Source organism: Falco biarmicus, chromosome 14, assembly GCF_023638135.1.
Source record: "Falco biarmicus isolate bFalBia1 chromosome 14, bFalBia1.pri, whole genome shotgun sequence".
In the NCBI taxonomy this organism is placed as follows: Eukaryota; Metazoa; Chordata; class Aves; order Falconiformes; family Falconidae; genus Falco; species Falco biarmicus.
In genome coordinates, this window is record NC_079301.1 from 6613643 (window position 1) to 6626339 (window position 12697).

The window sequence follows — 12697 nt, forward strand, 5'->3', positions numbered from 1 at the left end:
AACAGAGAAAATGGCTACAGAAGCAGGTGAAGGATTGCATTTACTCTGTGAAAAATAAGATCGAGTAAACATTCTTCATCATTCTCAAGTGTTTGTTTTCTATCTTTATAACACAGTCCTCATGGTTAATTTAGCAGTGTACAGATTATGCAAAAATAAATTACTTAGTGAACTTGCAGTAGAACTGAGGAATCTTAGTTCTACATCTGTGTCAGATTTAGTCATAGAGTGCAAAAGCAGGCTCTTTCAAATAATTATTTTAAAGAATGAAGTTACTTTAATCCCTCTGCTGTGTTCCAGGGGTGGGTTAAATGTCAGCTCCGTATACTTACTTGTGTTGGGTAAAAGACCTCATGTGCTTGATGAGCTTTATCTCTGGACTGTGTTAACTGCTTAAACTGTTTTTGCACAAATTCTTATAGAGTGGATACAAGCAACATAAGGCATACAGAACAGCAAAGCATCTTGATTTTTTATTTTAAAACATTTCCTATCTCAAGTACTTGTCAAAGAGAGATTTCATATGAGGAGGGTGATAATTAAAAAACTTAAATGTACATACAAAGCAGAAGGGAGATTTGGTGACAACAGGACTTGTGTAAAAGCATGCCTGAAACTTCTAGTCCTTCATGTATTGATTATTTTTGTAAATCATGATGTTATATTTTCAAGGGAGGCTTAAGGATTGTGCGGTACTGTTGCAGTCTTTCCTGCAATAGTATTGCACATGCAGAGGCACACTGAGATTATTTTTACCTTTTTCGAAAATGTTTCTTTTCCTGCCGTGTTTCTAAATATTTACAATTTTAAAGTTGATATTGTTGTTCCATCTCCCCATGCCACTTGCTGATGGATAAAATATAAAGAACAGCTTGAATCTGAGGCAGGTTATCTGTCCTTGGAAAGCTCAAGTTTAAAAAGAATGTTCTGGAAACACATTATATGCTTTGTTTCCATCTGATCTTTATTTCTTTGGGAAGTGCTTTACATTAGAGTTAAACTGCTAATTAATTGTAAAGCTTTGAATTCAGTGTGTTATATAAAGAAAAATTAAGACAGACTAGTCATACCTGATCACACACTTTCTAATATATTTTTGTCTTGATAAATATCCTAAACAAACAATTCTGATTTGGAAGGACAGTTTTCTTCATAAGTACAAAGGTCATATCTGTACTAGAAGGCATGTGAAAATAAAAACACTTGCCTCAAAACTAAGGACTTAGTTCACAACTACAAATGAGCCAGACATTGTTGTTCACAGTGTAATTTATGCGGCAGCCGAACTGCCAATAACTGGGTTCTTACACTCGTTCCCCATGTTATCGCACACCCTTTTTAAATATAAGCCGTCAATAAGGAGTTGCAGATTGATGCTTTAGGTAGACCAGATTGAAAAGATCATGTGACTTACACACCTGCTGTTCCCTGTGCTATATCATACAATCCCTTTCAGAATTTTTTCCTTCAACCTTAAAATCTTTAGACTTGTTATTCCCACGGTCTTGTTTGGAAGTCCATTCTAGAACATGATTTTTTGCTTGCAAAGATACTTCTATTGACTCAGCCTGAATGTTTTCCTGTTAGCTGCTGTACCAGAACAGCCCTCTCTCGGGGAAGTTATCTGTTGGGATGAGTTTTCTCTCTTGGGACTTTACACATTCTAAGCACAGAAGGAGGTTGTCATAGCTCTTTTCAGTGCCTGCTTTATGTAGTCTAAAGAAATCGTACTGCCTCAGGCATTTCTTATTAGAATCCACTCCCCTGGTTATTGTAAAAGCTTTCCTAGTTGTGATTTGTCTTCTGTGAATGCCATAATCAAGTTTGTATACCACTACTCCGGGAAATGGCATATGCTGACTTTTAAACACAGATTGGTAATTCATCATTGTTTCTTTGGTCACTTCTTTGTATTGCTCCTGGCTTGCACCTGAGTTATACACGTTTATTCTATTTCTATTATTTTAATTTAGTTTCTTATTCCAAATGTTATGCATGCTGATCTTATCTTTCAAGATGTTAGTATTTCTTATTTATATGTCATCTGTTGTTACAGCAAATCCACTAATTAGGTTTTCAGACAAATTAAGGTGATAAGCTCTCAATAAGCTTATCATATATAATAATAATCAAAAATCACAATAATCAATAAGGTGATAAGCTGCCTGTCTATAAACAACCTTTTTTTGTTATTCAACCAGATATTTAAATAATAACCATCTTTTGCACTTTCCACTAACGAAGTAGGCAGGTATTATATCAAATGTTGAAGACCAGATAAATGAGACAGAAAACTTTTCTAGCCAAATGAAGTGCAGTACATTGCATTAATAGAAACCATAAATTTAATCTAATATCTTTGGCAGAACTACACTCCCATAATTTTGTGTTTTGTTGTCTTGGAAAGGCCTCTTATACTCCAAGGTGATGGCTATCATACTTTTTTTACCCCCAGCTAATGTTTTGTTTTTTCTAATAAATTCTACATTTGCGGTTCTCAAATAATAATGGTAGCTATTGAGTTATTTCAGATGGCATGTTAATTTCATAGAGATTTGCTGTTTGCTTCCACATCAGCTGAGAAAACTTTATATTAGCTGATTTGGCATTATTCACCTGTGGTCATTTGTCTATCTTGTGTTTGTTCCAAGGGGCAGTACTGTTTGTGTGTGCTAACAGTGAAGAATTCACCCAGTTTGACTGTGTTGAGATTATTATACATCTGTAGTAATAGTCACTGTTGTGTTTGTAATACTGTCTTTCACCCCTCACCTACCACCCTTTAAATAGTCAGTTTCTGATTTAATTTCTTATTTTCTAGTTTACCAAAGGTCTCCTTTTTTGAAATTGGCAGTCTAAGTCCAGAGTACTAATGTTTAGAATGTCATTTAACCTAAAAATCTGACCACAAATACTAAATGCTTATTAAGAACAGTTCATCTGAATTCTGTTGTTATTTATAAAATGAAAGTGTAAAATCCAGAGTATTGCCTTTATAGACAGCGGATTTGTTTGTAGATGCATGGTATGACTATTCCTCAGCATTTATAAGTGGATTGATTTTATGCCAGTGTCTTTCAAACACACTTTTATGTTATCATGTACTGTAATTACCTTTTAATTTTCCCTTTTCTGTTCCGTTCCCTATAACTGGTAAAAAAATACAAAAAGTTTAGGTATCTTGATATTAAGATTGCCTGTGCACCTCAAGTGTGACTTTGTTCATTATATATATATTTTTTTCTCTGTGCCTCTCAGCTTGCTTGGGACTCTTCAGTATAAGAAGCAATAACATTGTTCTATGGAAGAAGAGGGTTATTTTTTGTCTTCATTATTATAATTAAAAGTGGCCAAAATCTGTTGACTATCACTGGTCTAAATTGTGGGACCTGCAAGAAGACGAGTTTTACTGTAACCTCCTAATAATGCACACATTTTCAAAACAGTCTGCATGTGCTAAGCCAAATCTGCAATAATTATTAGTCTGAAATCCAAATTAAAACAAGTCAGGCTTGTAGTTAACACATCAATTAATGATTAAGAATTTATTTGCCTTTTGAGTTCTGTCTAATACCTGTAGTGACTCTGGGTCTTTGCTAAGCCTAATCAAAGCTTGCAGATTTTTTTGCTCGAATGCATACATTTGGTCTGTCTTCAATGGTTGGGAACAACTTGGAAAAGAAAGAATGAGGATGAATATTACTTGTTCCAGCTGAATCCTCTATCCTTGTGTACAGTGGAATATATCTAAAAGAGTCGTAAGGATTATATATTTCATTTCCACTGACAATTTCTGTTGGAAACAAGGTCCTCTGTTTCAAAATTTCTGGTGTTTTTTGTCTTTGTTTCTGATTTGTCTACAAGGTTTGTAGGTAGTGTTAAAAAAAAAAAGGCAAATCAAAGAGATAGCTAGTAATATGTGAAGTACCTCAGCAAGAACTGTGAGGAAAAGCTGAGAAATCTGTGGCATTTTATTTATGAATTTTAATTAAAGCTAACTAAAAACACAGTTCTTTGTCTGGTTGCTGCTTAATCACCTGACAACTTCAATTAGGATGCAGTGCTGAGATCAGACCTAGCATAAATTCTGATTTGAGGAGTTAAAAATCTCATCACTGTGTTCTACAGCTTCCTTAATTTATGTGTCTTTATATTGTATATTTTGATATTCCAAAACCAGGGTGGGTGTTTAACAGTTGCACTAATTAGCAGGTAGAGTAGCACACTCAGCAAAAAAAGAAGTGGAAGGCTACATAAACATTTATAAAGTATTGAAGGATTTTAGTCTTTGAATAAACTCTGCCAACTCGTTTTTATTTTAAATGAAGATCGAATGATACAGTAATTTTTCTACACATAATATATTCTAACATGTTAACTAATTCAATGTATTACGGTTTCATCCATTAAATATTTCAGACCAACTTGATGTGTATTAGTTTGGGCAATGTGTATTCACAGACCTTTGATTTAAACAGTAAATTTAATACAGAGCCAACAATAAATCAATGAATAAGCATGTGTAGGATAAGGAGCACCGAAAAAAGTAATTATTTTGTGTGCTTTAGACATGATTCTGGCCTTGTATATGTGAGTGTGAATTGAGAGAAGCTAATTTACTTTTTTATTTTGTGGGAGCTTAGTTTTTTAAGAGTTTTAGTTGGAATGTAATTAAAACTGGTATTTCAGAGCCTTCTGCTGCTTGCTGCTCTTGCTCTTTTTCATCTTACACTGGAGAGAACTTTATGTATGTGTTGTGTATTGTGCATAGTGGTTTAAATTATGTTGATGTATAATTTACATTTATCAAGTAGTTACACTGGTGATCATCATGTAGAAATTAAAACAAGGTACTGTTTTAGAATTGGCATCCTCTTATATTAGGTCTGGATTTAGTCTAATAAATCTAAATGTAATAGAGAACCAGGGCAGAATACCTTTTGCATTAATAAGCTGCTTTTAAACTTGAACATTTGTGAGCTTGAATGTGCATTTAACCTCCTACACTTTGTGTGAGTCAGAAGTGGTTTACTCTAATGTAAATCTTTTTGCATAAAGTAATTATCTTCCCACTCTGTCTTGGAGAAATTTACATTAACTTCAAGTCTGAGAGATGTGAATAAAATGTCCACCTACCTGCTGAGTCTAGTCTGTATTTTAGTTTTGGGTTATAACACAGACGTGTGAACAGAAAAAGAGGCATTCAGTAGTTTTGAAACACTGCAGTTCTATGACCTCTTATTTCTCATACTGTTGAATGCTGCTATCAACTGTTATTAAAAGACTGAAATGCAAAGGCAGTTAAAGACTTAAATATGTGTAATGTCAGTCATCTTTCTATGCAGATTTTCATAATGCGCCATAAAGTCCAGCAATTTAAAGGCTCCAGGTTAGCTTGGATATGAAAAAAAGCAAGAGGAAGATTTAGCAGAAGTAGGATTCAGTTTTTAAGAATTGTTATGCCACCTGCTTTCCCTGTGTCATTCTCCCCTCAGTTCTTTCCTTGCCTTTACCTTAAGATCATCCATTGTGTACAGTTACATGTGTAGCATATGGGGGGTGTATCCTTGTATGTCGTATAGATAATTTTTTTTTTCCAAGGATTTAATGCATCATGAAGACAGGAGCTAATGTATAAAATATTTGCAGTACTACAGTATTTCACTTTGTGTCATTCACTTCCATCAGATTTTCCATGTGCATTGATTAAATCAAAAAGAGATGACCTGTTTCTGCTTCAGGAAAGTCTTAGAAGAATTTAACAGTGAAACAGCAGTCATTCACCAGCAGCTGTCTATCTGCATGCTGAAGATGTCATCAATAATGCACGAGATAACATCTCTAAGTTGAAAGAACAGTAGGATTGGCATCAATTTTGCTTAATAGAGCATCATACACAAACTAGGCAGTGATACCTGAAGCACTGACAGCATCCATTACATTAAAATGTATATGTCTCTTATTTGGAAGCGTTATGTACACTTGACAACACTTTTTTTTCTTTCTGAAGGCTGATTTCAATTGCAATGAGATTAATCCTATTTTTCTGCTGTTCTCAGAGGGTGATGAGACGGGAGTGATGGATAGTCTGCTGGAGGCCTTGCAGTCAGGAGCAGCATTCAGAGATCGCAGGAAACGAACACCAAGAGGACAAGGTAGGATGGTTTCTAAAAACTTTTAGTTATAAACTCAGTGGGCAAAAGTTGTTCTGCCAAGATTTACCAGCAGTTTTCGCTGAAAACCATTGAGCTTCTGTTGGTTATTGAGCTACTGTGAAAACTCAGCATCCCCTTACTGATCAAGGATTTTTAACTTGATAAATGTATCTTCAGATAACTGTGTGCCCTAAGATATCACAGGGGTTCCTGTTGTGTTTGAAGCGGCATTTAAAACATTGCTGCACAAAGTATGTTTGTCTTCATCTTTAAAACTATAATTAATTTATTCTAGGTGGTGCTGTGAAAAATATTATCTATTTACACCAACAAAAGTTTGGGCATATAACTGATAGTCTTTTTCAAGCACTAGTTTTAGATATGTTCTGGTTTGGTTGGAAGTTACAGCATGCGTAGTCACAAAAATCAAATTACATTAAGGTACCTTCTCTTTCTTGAGGGTAACAGTAGTATGGCACTGAATTTAGCCTGGTGTACTTGGTTTAGTCTGAACGATTACTGCTTCCTGCTAAGCTGGTTTTGAGAAAATTTGAGAGAAGGCTAAGTGACTGCAGTGTTTCGTCTGCTCACTTTGCTTACGATACGCCGTTTGCATACAGTTTGTGAACTGCATTTACTCTGCATTTATGTTTCATGAAGGTTCATGGTAGTATACTGCATTTTGCAGTTTTTCATTTAAAACACGTCTTAGAGTAAAAAATACAGTCTTAAAAATTTACAGTTGAAATATTATAGTTATTTGGAATAAAGTCAAAAGCTTATATTGGATATGTTCTGCTAAAGTTTGGCAAAATGGTGTCGTCTTATTTTATAAATAAGCCATGTTCATCTACCTAATCCACAATGAGCTAGGGTTAGATTCATGTTGGCTGATTTTTAGATTATTTTTTTTTCTTAGAGGAACAGAAGACTAAGGGCAAATTCTGCTACGCTCTTTCGTCTAGCTAGCAAAGATGGTATATAATTATTTTTAATTTGCCATATGTCTGATCTTATGGAAAAAGTAAAAAGAATCATAGATTCACTTCGGTTGAAAAGATCCTTAAGATCATCAAATCCAACTATTAACCCAGGACTGCCAAGTTACATAATTCATTCTAAGAAATTAATTCTGCTACAGTTCCAGTATCATTCTTAATTCTGAGCTTGTTTCTGCTCTCAGATCAGAACTGAAAGAACTCCTCGATCAAAATGTGTTTTTTCCCATATCTTGAGAAATATCATTGTAAGAGAATGTCTCTCTGTGTTGTGGCTTGAGGAGAGATTTGTCACCCAGTGGTGACAAAGAAAAGCTTCCCAGGGACCAGAGGTGATTGCACAAAATCTGCTGCAGCTGAGAAAGCCGATGAGATGACTGAACCCAGGTCCAAAACCAGGGACTCCTCTGCAACAATAGGGGTAGAGCTAGTTAAAAATCCCTTTTATTTCTCTTCTGTTTCATATAGTCACCGTGACTTCTGTGTGTTTGAAAGTTCATTGTATCAGTTGATATTCTATTGTGTTCATGCTTAATTTAATTTAAATTTTAAGGAGTTGATTGAGTTTGGGGAACTTGCTGTGAGAGAAGGTCTAAGTAATCTGTTTCCAAGCTCTCACTAACTATAAGTCTTCTCATGAGTGGGTAAGACCATTATGTGAAGTTCTCAGTGGGCAGCTAAAACTTTAGACTAGAAGCAATATATGTTACTCACAGTTAAGTGCCTGATTTAAACCATTACATAATTTTTCTCATGTGATTTGGGAACACACGTGGCATCTAGTCAGTAATTTGTCTACATACAAATCAGAAAACACTTTAAAAAATGGCTATAACGTCTGTAAGCAGTGACCTATAGCATTAAAAAAGCAGGGACCAGGTTTCCAAAATTCCCTATCTCCCCTTATAAACTGGAAGGGACAGGGACAGTTTAGTCATGGTACCATCAGTAGGCTCTTGAGTGTTCTGGAGAGTTTCATCCAGTGAGATTTTAGTAACCAGGTAACTGCACGCCAGCTCTTGTTCTGTGAAAGAAAGAAAAAGTAAATAAAAGCTATGGAAGGAAGAGGCTGGAGGATTTCTGGGCTTGCTGGGTCATGTGGTTGTGCTCGACAAGCATATAGCAAATGGTATAGTACTGTCTATACATGGAGCACAGCGTAGGAGTTTCCCCCTTACTTTATTGATAGCTTGCTGCACTGTCCTGTGATCAGCATGCATTCTTAACACACAGAGGGGAAAAATGAAGAAAAAAAATAATAATAAAAAAAAAGTTTTGAGAAGAAAAATTGTTGTTTTCTGCCTGTTTGGACACAGATTTCATTTTTTCTGTCAGTTGTGCCTGGTAGTTTAAAATTAGTGAGAAAAAATGATGCTTGATTACTCTTTGTGGGTTTATTAATTACTTGGTAAAAGATAGCCCCTACAGAAAGCCTAAAAACAAACTAAAAAACAAACACAAACAAGAAAGTGCCCCCCAAAATGCTCAGCAATACAGTGAGTTCATGTGTACATTTTCATGGATGTGCTGTAGGTCTGTCTTATTGCAAACTTGTTTATTCTCTTTGTATCTGCTTGGGGTGAAAATGAAAACTATGAAAGGTTACAACTGTGTCAATGGTTACAACCAGTAGACGATGAAAATCTGGCTTTTGTTATATTGTCTTTCGGTGGTTTCACAGAGTAAATTTAACTCAAAGGAGCAAACTGCACCATCACTACTAATAGCATTCTTGATCAGTTTAGCTCAAAAGGAAAAAACCCCACAACTTTCCAAAATAAAAACCTCTGTAACAGCATGTGTTCACTGCTAGTGTTAGGCAAGTTGGACTGGGAATGATCATTTCATTTGAATGACAGAGCTCCAGTTACTATAGGCCTACAGCTGCCCCAGAAGTGTCAGTCTACCAAAGATACCTACTCAGTTAGCCTTTTGTACAGACATCACTGATGTACCTTGTAGCATACGTTTGTGCTTGTACGGTCATGTCTTGAAAATGTTGAGTGAGAAATGAGGGTATGAGGTGGAGATAGGAAGGGAGTGGGTCATCTAGAACGGCACCCCTACACCATGGGGACTACTCAATATCACAGTATTCCTACTGGGCAAAAAAAGTCTGTTGAGATGTACAGGAGAAACTAACTTAAAATACGTTTAACTGCATTGTCTTCATTTGTTTACTAAGCCTGTAAATGAAAAGCTACACTTCAATGGTTTGCATGGTAACTATAGACATTTTCAGTAAAAATCTTTTTGTTACTAATAAAAAATTCCCTTCCTCCTCCCCTAGTTTTTCATTCCATTTTACTCTAATGTATTCTTTGTTATGTAGACTTTTCAATGTGCAAAAAGTTTCACTGTGGTTTCTCTCTCCTAAGGTTATTCCTGTGTCTGTATTGTCTCTAGCTACTGGATTTTTGAGTACAGAGATTGTAGTTTCAGTAGATTGCTTATAGAGGCTATAAAATAATAATTAGAAATCAGGTTTTAGAAATGTTGCTTCCTCTTCCAAAAATATACTTGCTTTTTGCAAGTTTGCTAATATTGGAATGAGAGTATAATGAAAAACAGTATTAGGTGGCATTCATGACAGAGTTAACAGTTTAAAATGTGTGTCCAGCACTACTGTTGCACCAATTATCCCTGACCTTTTTTTCTGGCCTTGGGGTATGGTATTATTAAAGAAGACTGATTCAGGAATATTTTCTCTCTAATATTAGTTTAAGCAAATTTCTGCACAGAGCTAACTATTGTGTTAGGGTTCTTTCTGTAAGCGGCTAAATTTTTTGGAATTTAATTTTATTTTTTTCAGAAATGTTAATAACTAGTGCCCTCTCCTATACAGCCAAACTATTGCAACTGCAGTGATAGTATGTGCTATTATTTCTGTAGTTTTTTGCTACTGGGAAGGTATAGCTATAAGGAACATACATGCAAGTTCTTTTTGCTTTAGATCTCAGCGTAAAAATATTTATCAAATATTTAAGGTGCTCTGTTAGTATGTGGTTTGGGTTATTTTTTAATCCATGCATCAAAATCAGGTCAGTACAGTGGGGTGCATAGTAATTACAATATAGGAACTTTTGAATTTTGTGTCCTTGTGTTGCTACACTGTCATTACTATTTCCATATTGGCAAACCACCTTGAGAGGGAAAAAGAAAGAATGAACCTCCCTTGTTTAGTTTCAAGATCTAATTTGAATCTGTTATGCAAGCCATTTGAAGTGCTGCCACCACTTGTTTAAGTTCTGTAAGAACTTAAGTTGAGGCAATGGTATGTTACTACTTTTTCATAACTTTTGATAATTTTCAAATGGCATTCAGATGCTTCCTTTAATTAAAATTTTTTTTAATTAAAAACTGTAGGTTAATATCTTGCATCAAAGTTCCTCAGAGTTCTAATAAAAATGTTAAAGTTTTAAGAATTTTGTGTCTTTGGCTTGAAGATGTAGCTATGCTTAACATTAAAGGCTGACTTCTATGTTTACCTTTGCATTGATTATATGAAATAAATTCTTGAAAGTTAGTTAGGTTTCTGCACGCACAATCCATATTTACCTAAAACACAATCAAATAAAAAATCTTGAGTCAAAGTGGTTTTGGTTGCCTGAAAGCATTATGAATCATTTTTTATGTGGCAGTTTAGCAAATAAACTGATTTTTGACATGCTTACATCTGTCTGTAAATGGAGGAGAAGATTCATCATTGTTAAAATCCAAAAATGCGGTATAACTTTATTTTTAACAGATCATGATTTGTGCTTCACTAAAATGGTGTTTTGAATAGCCTTGTTTGCTGTCTTTCAGTTGAACAGTGTGTCATCGTCTTTATCATTAAGTATCCGTTATGTAGTTAAAAATATCCATAATAGACTATAAAAATGCTTGTCTGAATTTTTTAAAAAGAGTATGTATTTTAAACATATTTGGTCATCTTTTTAAGCATCCCATGGTAAAGAACTAGTATTCCTATTTTATGTTCAGTTACCATCTCTTAATTTTTTGGTTATTTTACTTTGAGAAGCCGAGTATGTAAAAGCATGTTTGCCGCCTCAGTTATATAATAGAGTTTTTTTGCTTACAGTCAGGACTCGTGGACTAATGAGACACATGTGGTCTAAGTGCTTCAGAATTATCACAACTATAATAGCAAGAGCTAAACAAGGATCACCAATAATACACTTACTGGTTTTGCCATCGAGGCATTATCGTGAGATTTAAGTTTGCTTTTATTTCTAAATATAAGTATGGGTAGTATAAGGAAAAATCTATTTATAGCACCATTCAAATCAAGATTTAGCAAATTACCTTAGTCCAGAGAGCTCCATAAACAGTCCCAAAGCTATTTAAAAACAGGTATTTGTGTTGGAATCTGTTTTTACTGTGTATGCATTTTAGCTTATGGTTTTGTAATTAAAGGAGTAATATTAGATAATATATTATTCTGGTGGCTTAACATGAAAGCAACAGCTGTGGTATGCAGAGGCATTTACTTGGCATTTCAGAGGCATTCTACTAACGAACAAGGTGAAGGAGAAGTGGTGAAACAAGGAGGGGAAAAAGGAACTAATGCAGCTTTTAACCTCCAGCCTGCTTAGACTCGATTCGTCAGGTTTTTAGATGGACAGCACTCTTCAGCGTGCAGGGAATGAAGAGGCTCTGATTATACCTCAGTAAGGACATAAAGACAAAAAATCAAGAAGTATATATGTCTGAATAATTGTTTTCACCCGTATTATTGTGTTAATTATCCTTCTTTGGAGCCAGTATTGAAGGTTGATTAGTTTTTCAAATTGATTGTCTGATCTTGGTATGCATGAGATTGTTCACATGTTGACTTAGAGTGTGTCAAGGGCTTAATGAACGTTTGGTAAACTAGACAGATGTAGAGCAATGGTATTGTGAACTCCAGACTCTCCATATATTGCTGCTGCTCTGTCTAATTCTAAGTTGTTACTTGCCATTTTATTTTAGGGTGTTTTTTTCTGAGACAAGAATCTTACCTGAATAAATGAAAATTCGCCATGAAATGGCAATGGCATATACACATTCTAAAGAATGTCCTTCAAAAAGATGGTACTTTATAACTGTAATGCCATCGGAGTTTGTCATTCATCCAAAGCCTTTAATAACTTACACAGACTAAGGAGAGTTATGTGCCTCTTCTTTTATTAGTGGAAGTGCTTCAAAATGCATTTCAGCATAGTATGAAAAGTATTCCCTGTAAGTTCTTCTGGAAAAGAGGTACGTAAAATTTTACACTGAAAGTGTCAGAACACTTTTCAAGTTTTAGCATTTTAAAAAATCACCACTGGTGCTACTTAATCAAATTGTCCTAAGATCCCAAATATGAAGTTATAATTTTTTTGTTACTTAAGACGTAGCAGAGTGCCTGTTTCCTTTTGAAGAAAGAACACTTTGTCCTTCAGTGATGATGAGAATGACATGCAAGTGCTGAGGATTATTCTGCAGCCTCATGACATTTGTAAATCGCGTCATGTCATATCTGAGCTGATGCCAGCCAGTTGCAGGGCTGTGCCAGTT

The 12697-nt window shown here is 35.0% G+C and overlaps 1 protein-coding gene across 3 annotated transcripts in view; it reads left to right on the plus strand.

Moving 5' to 3' along the window:
- Positions 1-12697, plus strand: part of DIAPH2 (diaphanous related formin 2) — a 243940-nt gene that overhangs the window by 169082 nt on the left and 62161 nt on the right. For all 3 annotated transcript variants that reach the window (XM_056359368.1, XM_056359370.1, XM_056359369.1), the window contains one exon: positions 6060-6155. In XM_056359368.1, coding sequence (XP_056215343.1) covers positions 6060-6155 — 96 coding nt within the window. The remainder of the gene's footprint in view (positions 1-6059; positions 6156-12697) is intronic.